We start from the raw sequence: 23,445 nt of genomic DNA, 5'->3' as shown, positions 1-23,445 counted from the left end.
TGTTTGCAAAGGGCTTATAATAATGTGGGAGTTATGTGGCATTATGTTATAATGTCAAATGAGAAAAGTATGATATAGAATTGCACATATAGTATGAACTTGGCTATATTAAAACCTCACTAAGATTATACATAGAAAAATGAACAATTTGGGAGGAAGTTTCCAAAATATTCATAGTGGTTGCCTTTTTGGTTAGTTTTTTCCTATAGCTTACAAATTTTCTATAATGAGCATGTATTTTGCAATGGAAAAACCCAACTTTATTAAAAAAATAAAACTTTTTTATAACGGCAAGGGTTACTCATTATCAGTCAAATCAACACTTTAGAATTTTATAGATTCATAAGATTACAGAATGCTAAGGCTGCAAGGGACCTTAGAGATTGTCCTAGTTTAAGAATTAAGACTGGGCGTGGTAGCTCACGCCGGTAATCCCAGCACTTTGGGAGGCCGAGGCGGGCGGATCACGATGTCAGGAGATCAAGACCATCCTGGCCAACGTGGAGAAACCCTGTCTCTACCGAAAATACAAAAATTAGCTGAGCGTGGTGGTGGGCGCCTGTAGTCCCAACTTCTTGGGAGGCTGAGGCAGGAGAATCGCTTGAACCCGGGAGGCGGAGATTGCAATGAGCCGAGATCGTACCACTGCACTCCACCCTGGTGACAGGGCGAGACTCTGTCTCAAAAAAAGAAAAAGAAAAAAAAGAATTATATTATTATTATTTTTTTTTTTGTGAGGGAGAGTGACAGATCCCCTTCAAGGATCTCCTGGAAACTATGACTTACTTCCTGAGAACTTTTTTTTTTTTTCCTGAGACGGAGTCTCACTCTGTCACCCAGACTAGAGGGCAGCAGCGCCATCTCAGCTCACTGCAACTTCTGCCTCCCGGGTTCAAGCAATTCTCCTGCCTCAGCCTCCCAAGTAGTTGGAATTACAGGGAATTACACCACCACGTCCAGCTAATTTGCTGTATTTTTAGTAGAGATAGGGTTTTACCATGTTGTCCAGGCTGGTCTCAAACTCCTGACCTCAGATGATCCACCTGGCTCGGCCTTCCAAAGTGCTGGGATTACAGGCATGAGCCACTGCGCCTGCCCCCTTCCTGATAACTTAACACATTTAAACAAGTATCATTTAAGTTACTCTTAGTTTCCAGTTACAGAAAGCCCTGCTCAAAGCTGCTTAAACAATGAAGAAAATTCACTGACTCGTGTAGCTGAAAACTTCAGCCACCTCTGCCTCTTAACAGTTACATCTCCACCACCTTGTCTCTCAACATCTACAGCTGCAGAAAAATCTCATGCAATAGGTGGAACTTATCTTGCAACTGGAATCTTAACTTTGAGAAAAAGGGATTAGATTTCCAATCTCTCCAGGTGCAAGGAAGATGGAATGGCAGTTGAGAAAGCCAAGCCATGGATTCTGCCATGAGGGATGCACGAATACTATGAGAAAACAGATAGAGGAGCAATTGGTCATCAGTGTGGTCACTGCACGGCCTTCAGCAAGCCCCTTCCCACTCTGGATCTCCATCGCCTCATCTCTAAAATGAGGCTGTTCAATTATGTGATTTGTAAGGGCCTCTTCAGTCCAGCTATTTCAGAAGTCTGTGAAAGACACCCTAGCTGTGACCCAGAATTAAACAATTTTCTTTCTGGGAGTATTACCTTCCCAGCCGACAGGCCAGCCCCACACACATTTGAACATAATCATTAAACACCGGCAAGAAGTGCCACCCCACATACAGTTTAATAATTCACATTCCAATCCAATTACTGCGAGTTACATAAACAAGGGCTTATTAGAATATGGTTGCTTCCTCTGAGTAAGCAGCGTTTTTAGAAAGGAAATTACAATGATTATCTTCAAGATACAGGCATGAATAACATAATCATTCCTCCTCCCTCCTTGTTTTTATCATTTCCTTTCATGCTGTCTCAGATGGGAGGTCTCTAGCTGGCGGCGACTCAAGGCAGCACCTCTCCCACCCTGGGCCCTTTCAGCTCCTGGACAGAGTTCCTCCCTGTCTCTTCATTAGAACCCGTCTGTCCTGGGTCCTTAGGGAGCTAAGGGATTTGTTAAGTGTCCCACTTATTATTTATTCATCTCTGATTTACTTTTTTTTATTATTATACTTTAAGTTCTGGGATACATGTGCAGGATGTGCAGGTTTGTTACACGTGCCATGATGGTTTGCTGTACCTATCAACCTGTCATCTACATTAGGTATTTCTCCTAATGCTATCCCTCCCTTAGCCCCCCGACCCCCTGACAGGCCTCAGTGTATGATATTCCCTTCCCTGTGTCCATGTGTTCTTGTTGTTCAACTCCCACTTATGAGTGAGAACATGTGGTGTTTGGTTTTCTGTTCCTGTGTTAGTTTGCTGAGAATGATGTTTCCAACTTCAGCCATGTCCCTGTAAAGGACATGAACTCATCCTTTTTTATGGCTGGCTAGTATTCCATGGTGTATATGTGCCATATTTTCTTTATCCAGTCCGTTATTAATGGGCATTTGGGTTGGTTCCAAGTCTTTGCTATTGTGAATAGTGCTGCAATAAACATTATGTGTGCGTGTGTCTTTATAGCAGCATGATTTATAATCCTTTGGGTATGTATTCAGTAATGGGATGGCTGGGTCAAATAGTATTTCTGGTTCTAGATCCTTGAGGAATTGCCACACTGTCTTCCACAATGGTTGAACTAACTTATACTCCCACCGACAGTGTAAAAGCGTTCCTGTTTAGCCACATCCTCTCCAGAGTCTGTTATTTTCTGACTTTTTAATGATTGCCATTCTAATTGGTGTGAGATGGTATCTCATTGTGGTTTTGATTTGCATTTCTCAAATCACCAGTGATGATGAGCTTTTTTTCATATGTTTGTTGGCCGCATACATACAAGTGTCTGTTCATATCCTTTGCCCACTTTTTGATGGGGTTGTTTTTTTCTTGTAAATTTGTTTAAGTTCCCTGTAGCTTCTGGATATTATCCCTTTGTCAGATAGATAGACGGCAAAAATTTTCTCCTATTCTGTAGGTTGCCTGTTCACTCTGATGGTAGTTTCTTTTGCTGTGCAGAGCCCTTTAGTTTAATTAGATCCCATTTGTCAATTTTGGCTTTGTTGTCATTGCTTTTGGTGTTTTAGTCATGAAGTCTTTGCCCATGCCTATGTCCTGAATGTTATTGCCTAGGTTTTCTTCTAGGGTTTTTATGGTTTTAGGTCTTATGTTTAAGTCTTTAATCCATCTTGAGTTAATTTTTGTATAAGGCGTAAGGAAGGGGTCCAGTTTCAGTTTTCTGCATATGGCTTGCAGTTTTCCCAACACCATTTATTAAATAGGGAATCCTTTCCCTGTTGCTTGTTTTTGTCAAGTTTGTCAAAGATCAGATGGTTGTAGATGTGTGGCATTATTTCTGAGGCCTCTGCTCTGTTCCATTGGTCTATGTATCTGTTTTGGTACCAGTACCATGCTGTTTTTGTTACTGTAGACTTGTAGTGTAGTTTGAAGTCAAGTAGCATAATGCCTTCAGCTTTGTTCTTTTTGCTTAGCATTGTCTTGGCTATATGGGCTCTTTTTTTGTTCCATATGATATTTAAAGTCGTTTTTTTCTAATTCTGTGAAGCAAGTCAGTGGTAGCTTAATGGGGATAGCATTGAATCTATAAATTACTTTGGGCAGTCTGATTACTTTTGCATGTGAGTGGAAGAGTTTTGGGGGAAAAAGCAGCACAATGACAGTCAGGGCACTGTGTGCCTTTGGGCATTCATAACACTTTCTGGTCTCCAGAGTTCTATTTCTAAAATAAGGTGATTGAATTAGACCAGAAATTCTTAACCTGGGGAACATGGGCAGGCTTCAGAGAGTTTAAGAATAAAGCTCAGTTACACATAGTAAGTTGTGTGTGTCAGGGACATTCATATCCCCAGTTTCTTTTTCTTGTTTTGAGTTAAAGTTTCGCTCTGTCAGCCAGGCTAGAGTGTGGTGGCACAACCTTGGCTCACTGCAACCTCCGCCTCCCAGGTTCAAGTGATTCTCATGCCTCAGCCACCCAAGTAACTGTGATTACAGGTGTGTGCCACCACGCCTGGCTATTTTTTTGTATTTTTAGTAGAGATGGGATTTCACCATATTGGCCAGGCTGGTCTCAAACTCTTGGTCTCTAGTGATCTGCCCATCTCGGCCTCCCAAAATGCTGGGATTACAGGTGTTCCCCCCAGTTTCTATTTAGGAAATAATGTGGTCCCCAGGGGCATGAATTCCATATCAGCTTCAAGGCAGAAGAGGTGATCTAGCTAAGGCAACCAGCTCTCTAGGTATCCCCCCACATTTTTTTATTTTTATTTTTATTTTTATTTTTTTTTTAGAGACAGAGTCTTGCTCTGTTGCCCAGGCTGGAGTGCAGTGGTGCAATCTCAGTTCACTGCAACCTCTGCCTCCTGGGTTCAAGCGATTCTCCTGCCTCAGCCTCCTGAGTAGCTGTGATTACAGGACCCCCCCCCACCACACCTGGCTATTTTTCATATTTTTAGTAGAGATGGAGTTTCACCATGTTGGCTAGGCTAGTCTCAGACTCCTGACCTCAGGTGATCTGCCCGCTTCAGTCTCCCAAAGTGCTAGGATTACAGATGTGAGCCATCATGCCTGTCTGTTTTTTATTTTTTTTTTTTTATTTTTTTATTTTTTTTTTTTTGAGACGGAGTCTCGCTCTGTCGCCCAGGCTGGAGTGCAGTGGCCGGATCTCAGCTCACTGCAAGCTCCGCCTCCCGGGGTTTACGCCATTCTCCTGCCTCAACCTCCCGGGTAGCTGGGACTACAGGCGCCCGCCATCTCGCCCGGCTAGTTTTTGTATTTTTAGTAGAGACGGGGTTTCACCTTGTTAGCCAGGAGGGTCTCGATCTCCTGACCTCGTGATCCGCCCGTCTCGGCCTCCCAAAGTGCTGGGATTACAGGCTTGAGCCACCGCGCCCGGCCTGTTTTTTATTTTTTAGATGATGTCTCATTCTGTCACCCCAGCTGGAGGGCAATGGTACAATCACGGCTCACTGCAGCCTCGACCTCCCTGAGCTCAGCCTATCCTCCCACCTCAGTCTCCTGAGTAGCATGAGGCACGTGCCATCACGCTCGGCTGATTTTTGTATTTTTTGTGTGTGTGTGTGTGAGATGGAGTCTCACTCTGTCACCCAGGCTGGAGTGCAGTGGCATGATCTTGGCTCACTGCAAGCTCTGCTCCCAGGTTCACGCCATTCTCCTGCCTCAGCCTCCGGAGTAGCTGGGACCACAGGTGCCCGCCACCACGCCCGGCTAATTTTTTGTATTTTTAGTAGAGACAGGGTTTCACCGTCTTAGCCAGGATGGCCTCAATCTCCTGACCGTGATTCGCCTGTCTCAGCTTCCCAAAGTGCTGGGATTACAGGCATGAGCCAATGCACCCAGCCTAATTTTTGTATTTTTTTATAGAGATGGCGTTTCACCACATTGGCCAGGTTGTTCTCAAATCCCTGGGCTCAAGTGATCCGCTCTGCTTGGCCTCCCAGAATGCTGGCTGGGATTGTAGGTGTGAGCCACTATGCCTGGCCAGGATGGCACCTTAATCCAATGTGAGTAGTGTCTTTATTAGAAAGAAGAAAGGCACAGAGGGGAGAATGCCACATGAAGACACAGAGACACAGAGAGAAGATGGCTGTGTGAAGACAGAGGCAGAGATGGGAATGATGCTGCCAACAGCCATGGAACACCTGGGGCTACCAGAAGCTGGAAGAGGCAAGGAAGGATCCTCCCTTGACGCTTGTGAGGGAGCATGGCCCTGATGACACTTTGATTTCATATTTCTAGTCTCTGGAACTGTGAGAACAGAAATCTCTGCTGTGTGAAGTCACCCAGTCTGCGATTCTCTGTTACAGCAGGCAGCCATGAGCAGCCTGACACACCGCTGTTGCCAGGAGAATGGATGAAGGCAATTGGCTAGGCCGAGGGCACATGGCCACCCCATGTGTCATGCTCACTCAAATAACCAGAGTTGTGAGAGAGGGAAAGCTGGTCCTCTAAAGGAAAATTGAGGAGCAGTTTCAAAAATAGAAGAAATGGAACCTTGCATAGGCAAGAACTGGACGCGTCCACTATAACATTTAATGCCCTATTTCAGCTGGGCGTGGTGACCCACACCTGTAATCCCAGCACTTTGGGAGGCTGAAGTGGGTGGATCAGGAGGTCAGGAGATCGAGACCATCTTGGCTAACACAGTGAAACCCCGTCTCTACTAAAAATAGAAAAACAAAATTAGCCGGGTGAGGTGGCGGGCGCCTGCAGTCCTAGCTACTCGGGAGGCTGAGGCGGGAGAATGGCATGAACTCAGGAGGCGGAGGTTGCAGTGAGCTGAGATTACACCACTGCACTCCAGCCTGGCAACAGAGAGAGACTCCATCTCAAAAACAAACATTTAATTCCCTATTTCAGGTCCTCAGCACTTCTTGCCTGAGTTCCTGATGGAATCGCCCAACTTTCCTTCAAGTTTTCCTCCTCTTCTCTTTCCATCCTATTTTATACAAGATGCCTCATTTTTGGTTGTGCTCTTACCACGCTCCTGTGCAAAATCCTTCAAAGGTTCCCCAGACCAACAGAAGAAAAATCCTGCTCTTTACACTAACCTTGACAGGCATTTTCAGGGTGGCTTCCAGCACCCGCCATCTCCATATGTAGAAATTCGATTTGCCCTCTAATGTCTACATCAAATGCCGTCTCCTCCAAGAAGCTTCTCAGATGTTTTTTTAGTTGGAGGTTTTTACTGGCTTCTGAACTTTTTCTCCATTTTCATTAAGGTACTTGTATTAGTTCGCCAGGGTTTTCATAACAAAATACCATAAACTGGGTTGCTTAAACAATATAAATTAATTTTTTCACAGTTCTGGAGGCTAAAAGTGTAAGATCAAGGTATCAGCAGGCTTAGTTTTCCTGAGGCATCTCTCCTTGATTTGTAGACAGCTACCTGCTTACCAGGTCCTCTCATGGCCTTTTTTTTTTGAGACAAAGTCTCACTCTGTGGCCCAGGCTGGAGTGCAGTGGCACAATCATGGCTCACTGCAGGCTCGATCTCCTGGGCTCAAGCAATCCTCCCACCTCAGGTTCCCAAGTAGCTGGGACAACAGATGCATGCCACTATGCTTGACTTTTTTTCCCCCTTGTTTTAAAGAGATGGGGCCAGGCACAGTGTCTCACGCCTGTAATCCCAGCACTTTGGGAGGCCGAGGTGGGTGGGTCATTTGAGGTCAGGAGTTCGAGACCAGCCTGACCAACATGGTGAAACCCCACCTCTACTAAAATTACATAAATTAGCTGGGCATGGTGGCAGGCACCTGTAATCCCAGCTACTCAGGAGACTGAGGCAGGATAATCGCTTGAACCCAGAAGGCAGAGGTTGCAGTGAACCGAGATCGCACCATTGTACTCCAGCCTGGGTGAAAGAGTGAGACTCTATCTCAAAAAAAACAAAAGAAACAAAAAAACAAAAAACAAACAACAAACAACAACAACAACAACAAACCCAAAGAGATGGGAGTCTCCCTGTGGTGTTGCTGGTCTTGAACACCTGGGCTCAAGTAATCCTCTGGCCTTGACCTCCCAGAATTCTGAGATTACAGGCATAAGCCACTGCAACTGACCTTTCTTCCTCTTATAGAGATGCCAGTCATATTGCATTAGGGTCCCATCCTAGATGCCTCATTTTAATTTACTATTTGATATCCTATACCAAATACAGGCACATGGATTAAGGCCCACCCATATGACCTTGTGTATCCCTGAATACCTCTTTAAAGACCTTGTCTCCAGATAAGATTACAGTCTGAGGAACTGCATGTTGGGATTTTGATATATAAATTTTGATGGGAGGACACAATTCAATCCATAACAGCACTTAAAACTTCCTGTTTTATTTTACGGATATTTGTGTCCTTATTTTAACTCCCTTAGAAGGTGATAAGCTCCTTGAAAGCAGAAAGTATATCTTGTCTATATCCTTTTATCTCCCATAGTGTTTAATGGACTTTCTTGGACTTAGTAAATGCTCAAAATTTTTTGTTGAGTGAATGAATGGTATATAAAACAATTCTTGATTAATAATAATTTCTCATTTTCCAAATTTTGTATTAAAAAACTATATAGTGGAGATAGCATTGGGCTTGATGTCAAAGACCTGGGTTCTTTTCCCAACTCTGTCACTTTCTAGTTGTATGCACTTGAATAAGTCACTTAATCTCTCTGGGACTCCATTTCCTCATCTGTAAAGTGGGAATAATAACACTGTCCTGTTTGCTTTACAAGTTGTTAATGAATATTAATAAAATAGTTTAGTTACCCTCAAAATATTTTGGGGCACCTACTATGTACCAGGCATTGTTCTGGGCACTCAAGATATAATAGTGAACAAGCTGGGCCAGGTTCGTGTTGACAGAGGATTTTTCTCTCGGCCCCTTTGCTGGACTCGCAGCAGTGGTGCCCTGTCTACTTGGCCTGCCGCACTCAGCCCCTTCCAGGAGGGAGCACGTGAGTGAGCCAGTGTGGGATCTGGCCGGCCACTCTGAGCATGACACAGGAGCAAGCTCTGTGTGGGGCCCATGGCCAGACCAGGTGCAAGGAGCCCATGATACTGAAGCCCCAGAGGGAGTGTTAGGGTGCTAATTAGCTCTTTTAGTTTCGCCATACATAGCCTGATGGATGGTGGCATGTTAGCAGCTCAGTGAGCCCCTGGCCCCATCATGTGGAATGGCTGCCCTCTGCTGGCAAGGGCAAAAGGCCAGTGTGATAGCCTTTTTGGGTACCCATTCTCAGTGGGTCCCAAGCTCTTGTCCAGCATCCAAGAAGAATGAGGATATGCTGACAATCAAAGAGTGAGCAAGGCAGGGAGTTTTATTGAGTGATGAAACAGCTTTCTGTGGGGAGGAGATGTTCCCCTAACTGAATGTGGGAAAGTCTCCCCCAGTATGGCTGAGTCCGGGGCTTTTATGGGCTCAGAATAGCGGGGGCAGGCCGTAGATGGTATTGGAAAAGGCAACTTTTGATTGGTTAAAAGGCATTATTCAGAAAGACTCAATAGGGAAAGGGTGGGCAACCAAGAACAGAAGTTCTCACTCTGGCTTGTGGGTTTCATCTGGGACCAGCAGTCTGATCTTTCAGACTTCAGGCTGTTTTTTGGCTTGAAGGTGGGGTTTCACTGGTGACCTGCCCCTATCTGCCTGGCATTCGGTTGCCTCCTGTTACTATCACTGTCCTCATTCTTGTTCTTGTGGGGAAATAGGTGATTAACAAGAAATTATTACTGATGAGTACCCAAAACAATTTCAGAAAGTGCTAAGTTCAATGCAGACTATAAAGCAACGTATGTGATAGTGGGGGCTTACCTCCTAGAAAGGATGTTAGGAAAGATCTCTCTGAGGAGGCATTTGAGCTGAGATGTGAAAAATGAGAAAGAAGTGGCTATTCCGGGGAGTGAGAGGTAGGAGGGACGAGTATTCCAGGCAGAGGGAGGACAAAAGGCCCCGAGGCAGGAGAGAGTGAGTGTGAATATTCAAGTAAGCTAGTAGGGTAATGACATGTAAAATTTGCAGCTCAGTCAAATGCAAGGCTTCCCACCCATCACAGAAAGACCCTAGGGTGGGGGTTTTATTTCTGACTCATCGGTGGTGTACAGCTAGGGCATCATTTCCCACGTATGCAGCCTTGGGCATATCGCCTTGCCTCTCATGGTTTCTCCTTCCCTGCCCTGCCTGGCTGCCAGTGTTGGGAGGGGGTCAAATGTGACCATGTGGGTAAAGGCACTTTGAAAATATGAAGCACTGTACGTTTTCCAGGTGGTATCATTATTTGAAAACATGTTACCTACGATTAGGGATTTGGACTTTGAATTCTGCAAGTAGCTTGCTGATCAAATTTTCTGAGGAGAGCTGCAGTCACCACAGCTCAGAGCTCAAAAATGCCTGTCTCAGGCTTTTCAAAGCAAATTGATAAGAATCAAGTAGAGGTAGCTGCAGTGATGTGAAAGCTGTGTTTTGTGGGGGTTGAATTCTAACTTTCTTCCCTACTGACACTCTCTATACACATGATTTGGTGTGAGTAACCCCCCTGTTTGGGCGTTTGGATGCCTATGAAACTATCTTGGGGTCAGGTCAGTGTGTGTGTGTGTGTGCGCATGTGTGAGATTTTACATTGCAATAGAATATTCCAGAAAAGAGCCATCTGCTCAGATATTTTAAGCATCTCACTGCCCCCAGAACTGATGTGATTGAACATTATACACATACATCTTGAATAGTGAAATTGCACCCAGGCACATATAAATGACAGTAACAGAGCATTCTTTTTTTTTTTTTTTCAACATCCTTTCTTGAGGAAAACTCTTTTTTTTAGTTTTTTAAATTATACTTTAAGTTCTGGGATACATGTGCAGGACGTGCAGGTTTGTTACATAGGTAAACACGTGCCATGGTGTTTTGCTGTACCCACATTAGGTATTTCTCCTAATGCTATCCCTCCCCTAGCCCCCGCACCCTGACAGGTCCCGGTGTATGATGTTCCCCTTTCTGTGACCATGTGTTCTCACTGTGAGAACATATGGTGTTTGGTTTTCTGTTCCTGTGTTAGTTTTCTGAGAATGATGGTTTCCGGCTTCATCCATGTCCCTGCAAATGACAGGAACTCATCCTTTTTTGTGGCTGCATAGTATTCCATGGCATATATGTGCCACGTTTTCTTTTCTTTTCTTTTTTTTTGAGATGGAGTTTCGCTCTTGTTGCCCAGGCTAGAGTGTAATGGCATGATCTCGGCTCACCACAACCTCTGCCTCCCAGGTTCAAGTGATTCTCCTTCCACAGCCTCCTGAGTAGCTGGGATTACAGGCATGTGCCACCATGCCTGGCTAATTTTTTGTATTTTTAGTAGAGACGGGGTTTCTTCATGCTGGTCAGGCTAGTCTCGAACTCCCAACCTCAGGTGATCTTCCCGCCTGGGCCTCCCAAAGTGCTGGGATTACAGGTGTGAGCCACCGTGCCCGGCCAGTGTGCCACATTTTCTTTATCCAGTCTATCATTGATGGGTACTTTGGGTTGATTCCAAGTCTTTGCTATTGTGAATACTGCTGAAATAAACATACATGTGCATGTGTCTTTATAGTAGAATGATTTATAATCCTTTGGGTATATACCATTAATGGGATTGCTGGGTCAAATGGTATTTCTGGTTCTAGATTAACAATTATCCCTCCACTCAACAGATACTGAGCATTTACTATGAGCAAGTCGCTGAGATAAACAAACATGCTCTCAAGTGGGTATCTGTTTCTATTGGTTGGATTCTTGGTCTCTGTCTCTCTCAATTTCTCTGTGTCTCTTTCCCATGTTCTCCCCTGCCCCCTTCACTTATGAATTTGCCTCATTGGAATCAAGTTCCATTCAACTAGTGGGGCTTCCAAAATTGAGGCTTGGGGCATATCAAATGGAACAGCTAATGGTGACTTTTTTTTTTTTTTTTCCAAGACAAGTTATCAATTATGAATGGCCAGGCAATTGCAGATCAAATGCATCCCATTTCCCCAAATGATGTAGTAGATTTTAGAATGAGATGAAATGAAATGGAGCTAAAAGTCATTTTTAAAAAGAAGGCTGAGGGATTTGGAGTTGGAGGTGTGAAGTTCAGGATCAAGGAGACTTCTTACTTTGATTTCAGAGTCTTGGACAGCTTGTGCACAAACTGGAGGGCCGGCAGCTGGAATGACCAGGACGCCTAGGTGCTGGGAAGGTTAGCAGGCTGGTGGTTGCACGCTGCTGCAGTCTAAAGAGTGATACTGACTTAACATCAGCAGCGAGACTGCTTGCCTTCTCTGCCTCAGCTCCTGTTGCAATTTCTATGCCATCTATGTGGCCTGGACCTTGTGATTTTCAGAGATGAGAGTGCTGCTGGGAAGCTCCCCTGGACACATGCTAGAAGGAAGAGTTATCCTTGCTGCTTTCCTGGGTTTGCTCATCCAGGAGGATTGTGGCAGCTGTTGTGATTATTCTTTCCATCTCTGTCTCTGTTCTCTCTCTCTCTATATTTATGTATCTCTCTGTCTCTGTCTTTCTGTTTCACTCTGTCTGTCTCTCAGACAATCCCCCATTACCTGCTGCAGTAGCTTCACTTCCCAGCACCTAGAAACCCACGCATTCTCAGCTATAGAAACAAGGAGGAAATCCCATGAAAGCACATTGGGCCAATGTGTGAGGGAAATTGATGACTATACATTTTATGAATTTAAAAAATTACTGAATAATACATGTTCAACACAGAACAATTAGAAAATATAGGTAAACAAAAAAGCAAATGAAAATCACTGAGTGTATAAGGAATTTTTAAATTAAATACTAGTTTTAAAATATCGGAAGAGAAATTTATGAATGAAAACCAAATATTCAAATGCTTCAGAAGGGCATGAAATAAAGAGTGAGATCCTCTGTTACTGGACCCCCAAGTCCCCTTCCCTTGAGACAAAAAATTCCAGAAATTTACTCTACCTGCACAAATGTATGTCTCTATGTATATGATCTTGAAAGAAAACCACAAATGGGAGCATAATATGCATACTGCTCTGCACCATATTATTCTACTTAATAAATTCCAAATACCTTTCCATGATAGCACATACGGATAAATTGTGAATATGGCAAATATGCCTTAGTCGTTGAGTGCCATGTTATAAGTACCATGTTAATTTGTGAATATCATGAATTATGAATACCATGTTAATTTGTGAATATCTCTGGAATACACATTGAAGCAACAAAGACAAGAAGAAAGGACACTCGGCACTACTGGGAAATGATACTTCATTGTTTAGAATTTATCACATTTGTGCTATCTTTGTGGAAGGATGTGACAAATTAATTAATTGGCCTTTTCTCTAAACTGACCAGTCCCGTCACACAAATGCTCTGTGCACTCTGAATTGCTGCCTGTCTTTGATGTCAGCAGTGACACAATCCTCAAACCTTCATGGCATTTGGACTCGTTGTGTTCGAGGACACAGAGAAAGAGCAGAGCTGCTTCCCTGGGACCTGGATGGTGCTGGTCTTGAAAGCAAGTGTTTAGGGAATGGGCCATGCTTACTAGAGTTGAGCATTGATGGACAAAGGAGCCAATATATTTTTTAATAAATAGTTTTTTTGTGACATGTGGGGTCTTCTAAAATAGGGGGCTCAGAGCAGGGCCCCTCCTGCCCAGGTCTATGGGTGGGACTCTACACTGGCATGACCGCACTGGTTGTTACAATATTGAATTATGTTTATAGAGTTGGTAATAGATGCTGCTTTTTATCCCAAATGATCTCTCCCCATGGCTCCCCCTACCCTGGCCCTCCCCAGAAACTACCTCCCCTGCCCTCCTCATGATCCAGCAACTGAAAGGGTAATGCCGAGAACAGCAAAGGGCCTCTAGAACATGGCTCCAGAGCTGTTGCTGTGCCTATTCTTCTCAGAACAGAAGGGATGGAGCATGTCCTGATCAGGTTGTTACATATTTTTATTATTACCCCTACTTATGAGTAAATAATCAGTGATGCCCTGGTTTCTCTAAAGACAATTTTGTGTCAGAGACCACTGATGATAAAAACAGGATGGGTACTATGAGAAAACAAAGCCCAGGTGACAAGCTGGGATGCTATAGGTCACATCCATTTCATCAGGTGGCACATTGAGAGCCACCTTGACCACTTTGGTTTCTCTGGAACAAGCATCTTTGGCAGGAACCCAGCAGCAAAACAAACTGGAGTCATGAGGGGTGATTATTTTGCAACCACTGCTTGCCACATTATCTCAAGAGCGATGCTTAGGATCCTGAAAACACCCTGCCTGGGGTGGATAGTACAACATTTAGAAAGACATAGAGTTGGTGCCATTCTTCCTCTTCATCTACAACTCCAATAGATATGTCCCTTTTCCCCTTTAAGAAATGTGGCATTTAGGGTATTTAATTTAATTGGGTGGATTGGGTAGAAGTAGAATAAGTTGTTTTTCCCTGTCGTTAATTCTGCTAGGTAACCAGGGACCAATTGGAACAAAACCAAATCTGATTTATCAAAGATAACATCTGTTAGCGTGTTTTCTTCTTCCAGCCTTTTTTCTATGCACATAAATATAAATAAGTAGCTATACTTTTACAAAATTGGAATGATCATGTTTTATATAGTTTGTATTCTATTGTTTATACTTAACATTATATGGAAAGCAATGGCCAAATCATTAAGTATTCTTCTAGGACAGGATATTTAGTGTTTATATAATGTTTTATCACAGGGCTACATCAACATTTATTTAACACTTTTATTTTGGACATTTAGGCAATTTTCAATTTTTTATTAATATAAGTAACTGTATAATGAATAGTCACATCTTTTCACACATTCTTTCCTTAGAATAAGGCATCTCAGCTTCAGAGACACTCCTTTTTAGTTCATATGCCAACTCTTCTTCTTAGTTGCCACCATTAGGTTTAATTTCCCCCACAGCTTTTTTAATGATCTCTGGACTAAGCACCTCTTGAAGTATCTCTGAACTCTCAGAAGCTTTATAGAAATAATCTGGAAGCTGAGCAGCAGCTCTAGTTCCTGTGCACGTCTGATTTACAGATTTCCTAGACATGGGGCAGATAACGGCCATTGCTGATGGCTCCATAGTTTATAGGGGTAGTATAAGCACCTAATAGGAGATAGAATATTTTTTCCCTTGGCCTACTGCTATCCTCCTCCTCCCTCTCTCTGCTCTTCCTCCTTCTCCTCCTTCTCCTTCTTCTCTCCTTCTTCCCTTCTCTCCTCCTCCCCCTCCTCCTCCTCCTCCTCCTCCTCCTCCTTCTCCTCCTCCTCCTCCTCCTCCTCCTCCTCCTCCTCCTCCTCCTCTCTTCTTCTTCTTCTTCTTCTTCTTCTTCTTCTTCTTCTTCTTCTTCTTCTTCTTCTTCTTCTTCTTCTTCTTCTTCTTCTTCTTCTTCTTCTTCTTCTTCTTCTTCTTTCTTCCCCTTCTTCTTCTTTTTTTTTTCTCTCTCTCTCTCCCCCCGTCCTCCCCGTCATCTTTCTCGCTCTCTCTCTGGAAAAGACAGATTGGCATAACCTGAGTCAGATACTCATATCTGGATCCATAAGGCCAGATAAGGTGGGTTACATTAAAGAAATATAGCAACTTCTACAATCCTATGCATAATGGGAAGAAGAAGAAATTCTTAGAAAATAGTGACTGGGCAAACAAGGCAACAGGGTCCAAAACAATTGGGTTTGATAAGGCAGGGTTCTAATCTATGGTCTGCCAGAAACTTGCTGAGTCACTCAGTCTCCTTTGCTAGGACTCAATGTGCTCCTCTTTGAAATAACACAGTTGGCTGGGCATGGTGGTGCATGTATGTAATCCCAGCACTTTGGGAGGTTGAGGTGGGAGGATCTCTTAAATACAGGAGTTTGGGACCAGCCCGGGCAACATGGTGAAAGCCCATCTCTGCCAAAAACAAACAAACGAAGAAAAATTAGCCAGGTATGGTGACATGCACCTGGGAGGCTGAGGTGGGATGGATGATCAGCTGAGCCTGGGAGGTCAAGGTTGCAGTGAGTCATGCTTATGCCACTGCACTCCAGCCTAAGTGACAAAGTGACAAAGTGAGACCCAATCTCAAAAAAAAAAAAAAAAAAAAAAAAAAAAAAAGACACACAGTTGGCCTGATTGATTCCCAGATTCCCTCTAGGTTCCTCAGTTTGTTAGTGGTAAAGCTGAGGTTCCAAACTACGGCTTCTGTCTCATGACATATCTCTTCCAGCTAGCAGCCTTCTCGAGTCCATGCTGTTCTTTGTGATGAGTTCCCTGGCTTCCACTTCTGCTCCACCAGGCCAGAATGAAGACATTGACCTTTGCAGTTAACTTCCAAGAAAGATGTGTGTGTTTCTTGCTTTATGCTGTAGGTGAAATATGAGTAAATGGGATTTGGGGTAATTTTTCCCTGCTGACTCTGTAATTGCGTTGTGATTCCAGAACTCTTTTTCCTTTACAGAGTGTGAGATATTGGAAAGCCCTTAGAAGTCATTTAGTCTAGGAGTTATTAATCTGGATTCTGTGAACCTCTGAGATCTGGGAACACACTGAAATTAGAGGAAGAATGTGTATATGCATATTTTTGAATTGATAGAGGAGATCAATTTTTAAAGCCAGCTTATTTTTAACTGAGATACAATTAAGATCTTAAAATGTACAGATTAAATATTCCATTTGATAAGTTTCCACAAATATATAACTTGAGCATCCATCATCCAAAACAGGACCTAAAACATTTCCATCACACCCAAAGACACAACCCTTGTGTCACTTTCTAGTCAATCTTCCCCTGCCCCCTATTCCCCCAGCAACCACTTTCTGACTTCTATTTAATATGACCATAGTTTATTTTTTTCTTGTTTTAGAATTGCATGTGAATGGAATTGAACAATTTTTGCTTTTTTTGTCTTGCATCTTTTGCCCAACATATTTTTTTTTGTAAAAAGACTTACATTTTTTAGATCAGTTTTAGATTCACAGCAAAATTAAGAGGAAAGTACAGATATTTTCCACACACCTCCTTCCCCCAGACATGTTATCAACATCCAGCACCAGAATGGTACATTTGTTATAATTAATGAACCTACATTGACACATCATTATCATTCAAAGCCAATAGTTTACATTAGGGTTCACTCTTAGTGTTGTACATCCTTGCCAGCATTTGATGCTGTCAGTGTTCCAGATTTTGGCTATTCTAGTAGATGTGTAGTAGTATCTTATTTTAATTTACATTTTCCTGACCAAATATCATGTGGAGCATCTTTTCATGTGCTTATTTGTCGTGTTTATATTTTCTTTTGTGAGGTGTCTGTCGAAGCCTTTGGCCCATTTTAGAATCAGGTCATTTGGACAAATGTGTAATGATATATATTCACCATTATAGTATAATACAAGGTAGTTTCACTACCCTAAAAATCCTGTGTGCTCTGCCTGTTCATCCATCCCTCCCCTGTAATCCTTAGCAACCACTAATCTTTTTACTTCCTCCAGAGTCTTGCCTTTTCCAGAATGTCATGTAGCTGGAATCACACAGTGTGTAGCCTTCTCAGTTTGGCTTCTTTCACTGAGTAATAGACATTGAGGTTTCCTCTTTGTCTTTTTATGGCTTGAGTGGTTCATTTCTTTTTAGTGCTGAGTAATATTCCATTGTCTGGATGTACTGAAGTTTATCTATTTACCTACTGAAGGACATCTTCCTTGCTTCCAAGTTTTGGCAATTACGAATAAAGCTGCTGTAAACATCCACATGCAGGTTTTTGTGGGGTCTTAACTCCCTTGGATAAATACTAAGGAGTGTGATAGCTGGATCAGGTGGTAAGAATATGTTGTGTTGTGTAAGAAACCACCAAACTGCCTTCCCAAGTGGCTATACCATTTTGCATTCCCATCAGCAATAAATGAGATTACTGCTGCTCCATATCCTTGCCAGCATTTGGTGTTATCAGTGTTCCAGATTTTGGCCATTCTAGTAGGTGTGTAGTAGTATCTTATTGTTTTAATTTACTTTTTCCTGACCAAATATGATGTGGAGCATTTTTTCATGTGCTTATTGGCCATGTTTATATTTTCTTTTGTGAGGTGTCTATTAAAGCCTTTGGCCCATTTTAAAATCAGGTAGTTCATTTACTTATTGCTGCATTTTAAGAGTTATTTGTATATTTTGGATAACATTCCTTTATCAGATGTGTCATTTGCAAATATTTTCTCTCAGTCTATGGCTTGTCTTCTTATTCTCTTGACAGTTTTGTTTGAAGAGCAGAAGTTTTCAATTTTAGTGAAACTTATTAATGATTTCTTTCATGGATTGTGCCCTCGGTGTTGTATCGAAAAAGTCATCTCACACCTAAGTTCATCTAGGTTTTCTCCTATGTTATTTTCTAGGAGTTTAATAGTTTTGCATTTTATAGTTAGGACTATGATCCATTTTGAGTGAATTTTTGTGAAGGCTGTAAGGTCTGAGTCTAAATTCTTCCCCCCCTTTTTTTTGGCATGCAGAAGTCCAGTTGTTCCAGCACCATTTGTTCCATTTGTTGAAAAAACCATATTTGCTTCATTGTATTGCCTTTGCTTCTTTGTCAAAGATCAATTAACTATATTATGTGGGTCTATTCACTGTATCTATATGGTCTCTCTATTCTAATACATTGGTCTATTTGTCTGTTCTTTTGCCAATACCACATTGTCTTGATTACTGTGGTCTTATAGTAAGTCTTGAAGTTGGGTAGTGTCAGTCTTATGACTTTGTTCTTCTCCTTCAATATTATGTTTGCCATTTTATTATTATTATTTTTTTGCCTCTCTATATAAACTTTAGAGTCAGTTTGTCAATACAAAATAACTTGTTGGAATTTTGATTTGAATTGCATTGAATGGATAGATCAGTTTGGGAAGAACTGACATCTTTACGATATTCAGTCTTCCTATCCATGAACATAAAATATCTCTCCATTTACTTAGTTCCCCTTTGATCTTGTTCATCAGAGTTTTGTAGTTTTCATCATGTAGATCTTATACATATTTTGTTAGGTTTATACCTATTTCATTTGTTAAGGGGTAATGTAAGTGGTATTGTGCTTTCAATTTTGAATATCACTTATTCACTATTGGTACATAGGAAACCAATTTACTTTTGTATACTAACCTTGTATCCTGCAAGTTTATACTATACTCACTTATTAGTTCCAGGACATTTTTCTGTTGTTGGTTAAAACAAAATTTCTGGACTTACCCTCCCCTTCCCACCGTGCCGGCCTGCGCGCGCAGATGTGCGCGCTCCGCCCTTGGCCTTCTGCACTGTAATTGGTTGGCGTCTCTGGGAGGGATTTGAAACTTGGCGGTTAAAGCTCCGGCGGAGACAGGGCGGCCGGAGACCCCGGTTGAACGGGGAAGGGACATTTAGTTTGACACGGTGCTGAGATAGGATCATGAAGGAAGAGGTGAAGGGAATTCCTGTAAGAGTGGCACTGCGTTGTCGCCCTCTGGTCCCCAAAGAGATTAGCGAGGGCTGCCAGATGTGCCTTTCCTTCGTGCCCGGGGAGCCTCAGGTGGTGGTTGGTACTGATAAATCCTTCACCTACGATTTTGTGTTTGACCCCTCTACTGAACAGGAAGAAGTCTTCAATACAGCAGTAGCGCCGCTCATAAAAGGTGTATTTAAAGGATATAATGCAACGGTCCTGGCCTATGGGCAGACTGGCTCTGGAAAAACGTATTCAATGGGAGGTGCATACACCACAGAGCAGGAGAATGAACCAACAGTTGGCATTATTCCTAGGGTAATACAACTGCTCTTCAAAGAAATTGATAAAAAGAGTGACTTTGAGTTTACTCTGAAAGTGTCTTACTTAGAGATTTACAATGAAGAAATTTTGGATCTTCTATGCCCATCTCGTGAGAAAGCTCAAATAAATATACGGGAGGATCCTAAGGAAGGTATAAAGATTGTGGGACTCACTGAGAAGACTGTTTTAGTTGCCTTGGATACTGTTTCCTGTTTGGAGCAGGGCAACAACTCTAGGACTGTGGCCTCCACAGCTATGAACTCCCAGTCGTCCCGATCTCATGCCATCTTTACTATCTCCCTAGAACAAAGAAAGAAAAGTGACAAGAATAGCAGCTTTCGCTCCAAGTTGCATCTCGTAGACCTCGCTGGATCAGAAAGACAGAAGAAAACCAAGGCTGAAGGGGATCGTCTAAAAGAGGGTATTAATATTAACCGAGGCCTCCTATGCTTGGGAAATGTAATCAGTGCTCTTAGAGATGACAAAAAGGGTGGCTTTGTGCCCTATAGAGATTCCAAGTTAACTCGACTGCTTCAAGATTCTCTAGGAGGTAATAGCCACACTCTTATGATAGCCTGTGTGAGTCCTGCTGACTCCAATCTAGAGGAAACATTAAGTACCCTTCATTATGCTGACAGAGCAAGAAAAATCAAGAACAAACCTATTGTTAATATTGATCCCCACACAGCTGAACTTAATCATCTAAAGCAACAGGTACAACAGCTACAAGTCTTGTTGCTACAAGCCCATGGAGGTACCCTGCCTGGATCTATAAATGCAGAACCATCAGAGAATCTACAATCCCTGATGGAGAAGAATCAGTCCCTGGTAGAGGAAAATGAAAAATTAAGTCGTGGTCTGAGCGAGGCAGCTGGTCAGACAGCCCAGATGTTGGAGAGGATCATTTTGACAGAGCAAGTGAATGAAAAACTGAACGCCAAGCTAGAAGAGCTCAGGCAGCATGCGGCCTGCAAACTGGATCTTCAAAAGCTAGTGGAGACTTTGGAAGACCAGGAATTGAAAGAAAATGTAGAGATAATTTGTAACCTGCAGCAACTGATTACCCAGTTATCAGACGAAACGGTTGCTTGCATGGCTGCAACCATAGATACTGCGGTGGAACACAAAGCTCAAGTGGAAACCAGTCCAGAGATGAGCAAGTCTTCTGACGCTTTTACCACTCAGCATGCTCTCCATCAAGCTCAGTTGTCTAAGGAGGTGGCTGAATTGAATAACGCCCTAGCACTGAAAGAGGCCCTAGTTAGGAAGATGACTCAGAACAACAGCCAACTACAGCCCATTCAGTTTCAATACCAGGATAACATAAAAAATCTAGAATTAGAAGTCATCAATTTGCAAAAGGAAAAGGAAGAATTGGTTCTCGAACTTCAGACAGCAAAGAAGGATGTCAACCAAGCCAAGTTGAGTGAGCGCTGCCGCAAACGTCTCCAGGAGCTGGAGGGTCAAATAGCTGATCTGAAGAAGAAGCTGAATGAGCAGTCCAAACTTCTGAAACTAAAGGAATCCACAGAACGTACTGTCTCCAAGCTGAACCAGGAGATACGGATGATGAAAAACCAGCGGGTACAGTTAATGCGTCAAATGAAAGAGGATGCTGAGAAGTTTAGACAGTGGAAGCAGAAAAAAGACAAAGAAGTAATACAGTTAAAAGAACGAGACTGTAAGAGGCAATATGAGCTGCTCAAACTTGAAAGAAACTTCCAGAAACAATCCAGTGTGCTCAGACGTAAAACAGAGGAGGCAGCAGCTGCCAACAAGCATCTCAAGGATGCTCTCCAGAAACAACGAGAGTTCACAGATAAGCGGAAAGAGACTCAGAGCCATGGAATGGAAGGCACTGCAGCTCGAGTGAGGAATTGGCTTGGAAATGAAATTGAGGTTATGGTTAGTACTGAGGAAGCCAAACACCATCTGAATGACCTCCTTGAAGATAGAAAGATCCTGGCTCAGGATGTGGTTCAACTCAAAGAAAAAAAGGAATCTCAGGAGAATCCACCTCCTAAACTCCGGAAGCGTACATTCTCCCTTACTGAGGTGAATAGTCAAGTTTTGGAGTCAGAAAATTGTATTACAAAGCAGATTGAAAGCCTAGAGACTGAAATGGAACTCAGGAGTGCTCAGATTGCTGACCTACAGCAGAAGCTGCTGGATGCAGAAAGTGAAGACAGGCCAAAACAATGCTGGGAGAATATTGCCACCATTCTGGAAGCCAAGTGTGCCCTGAAATATTTGATTGGAGAGCTGATCTCCTCTAAAATACATGTCACCAAACTTGAAAACAGCCTGAGACAGAGCAAGGCCAGCTGTGCTGACATGCAGAAGATGCTGTTTGAGGAACAAAATCATTTTTCTGAGATAGAGACAGAGTTACAAGCTGAGCTGATCAGAATGGAGCAACAGCACCAAGAGAAGGTGCTATACCTTCTCAGCCAGCTGCAGCAAAGCCAAATAGCAGAGAAGCAGTTAGAGAAGTCATTCAGTGAAAAGGAACAGCAGCTACTGAGCACACTGCAGTGTAAGGATGAAGAACTTGAGAAGATGCGAGAAGTGTGTGAGCAAAATCAGCAACTTCTCCAAGAGAATGAAATCATCAAGCAGAAACTGACCCTCCTTCAGGTAACCAGCAGACAGAAACATCTTCCTAATGATACCCTTCTATCTCCAGACTCTTCTTTTGAATATATCCCACCTAAGCCAAAACCTTCTCGTGTTAAAGAAAAGTTCCTGGAACAAAGCATGGACATCGAGGATCTAAAATATTGTTCAGAGCATTCTGTGGATGATCATGAGGATGGTGATGGTGATGGTGACAGTGATGAGGGGGATGATGAGGAATGGAAGCCAACAAAATTAGTTAAGGTGTCCAGGAAGAACATCCAGGGGTGTTCCTGCAAGGGCTGGTGTGGGAACAAGCAGTGTGGGTGCAGGAAGCAAAAGTCAGACTGTGGTGTGGACTGTAGCTGTGACCCCACAAAGTGTCGGAACCGCCAGCAAGGCAAGGATGGCTTGGGCAATGTTGAATGGACCCAGGATTCTGAAGGCTCCTTCAAACTGGAGGATCCTACCGAGGTGACCCCAGGATTGAGCTTCTTTAACCCTGTCTGTGCCACCCCCAATAGCAAGATCCTGAAAGAGATATGTGACATGGAGGAGGTGCTGTCAAAGAAGACTGCACCAGCTCCCTCCTCTTTTGACCTCCCAGAATTGAAACATGGAGCAACAGAATACCAACAAAATAAGGCTCCAGGGAAGAAAAAGAAACGAGCTCTGGCCAGCAACACCAGCTTCTTCTCTGGCTGCTCCCCTATCAAAGGAGAAGCCCACTGAAGTTGGAGTCATCATCTCTACCTCCAGTCTGTGTAAAGATAGAGGAAAAGATTGGAGTTACCCTGCCACAAGTCAAAGGATGCCAAGGAATACCAGGAACTACCAGAAGCTAGGAGAGAAGAGTGGAACAAATTTTCCTTTGGGCTTGCCATAGAAACCAACCCTGCCAACACGTTGATTTCATATTTTCATCCTCTGGAACAGTAAGAGAATAAATTTCTGTTGTTTCAAGCCTCCCAGACATGTCATTTGTTATGGGAGCCCTGGGAAAAAGAGTTTCTTTGGCCCAATTGGGTCCAATGTCCACCTTGTGCATTCATCTGGTTTGGCTATGGCCCGGGTGGAGGGGTCAAGCCAGATGCTCTGCAGAAGAATCTCTAAGGGGATGTAGAAGGAGCAGGCAAATTGATGAACAGATATAATAATCTTTTTTTTTTTTTTTGTGCTTCCTTATAACCAGAGGTGTCTGTGGGTACCTAGCAGTGACCAGAGGGAACAGCAGGACTCTAGATATAGTTCCTAATCATTAGTACTTTAGGAACAACTTACCCTTGCTATTTGTGAAACGGGATTTTGGTAGATTGCAAAGATACCTGATTCTGATGGCCTTGCCACTTTCTTTAGATTCTGATGGCCTTGTCACTTTCTTTGACCAATAGAATGCAAAAGCGATAGGTGTCTGTTCTAAACCGAAGTCTTTTTTTTTTTTTTTTGAGACAGGG

The 23,445-nt window shown here is 43.0% G+C and overlaps 1 protein-coding gene across 1 annotated transcript; it reads left to right on the top strand.

The window, feature by feature from the left end:
• Positions 1-18,919: 18,919 nt before the first annotated feature.
• KIF4B (kinesin family member 4B) lies at positions 18,920-22,748 on the top strand. The gene has a single exon (XM_010360554.2). The coding sequence runs from the start codon at positions 19,019-19,021 to the stop codon at positions 22,721-22,723; it is 3,705 nt and encodes a 1,234-aa protein (XP_010358856.1). The 5' UTR covers positions 18,920-19,018; the 3' UTR covers positions 22,724-22,748.
• Positions 22,749-23,445: the final 697 nt, after the last annotated feature.

Source organism: Rhinopithecus roxellana, chromosome 3 (assembly GCF_007565055.1).
Source record: "Rhinopithecus roxellana isolate Shanxi Qingling chromosome 3, ASM756505v1, whole genome shotgun sequence".
NCBI lineage: Eukaryota > Metazoa > Chordata > Mammalia > Primates > Cercopithecidae > Rhinopithecus > Rhinopithecus roxellana.
The sequence above is the reverse complement of the archived record's forward strand: the minus strand, read 5'-3'. Positions and strand labels throughout refer to the sequence as shown.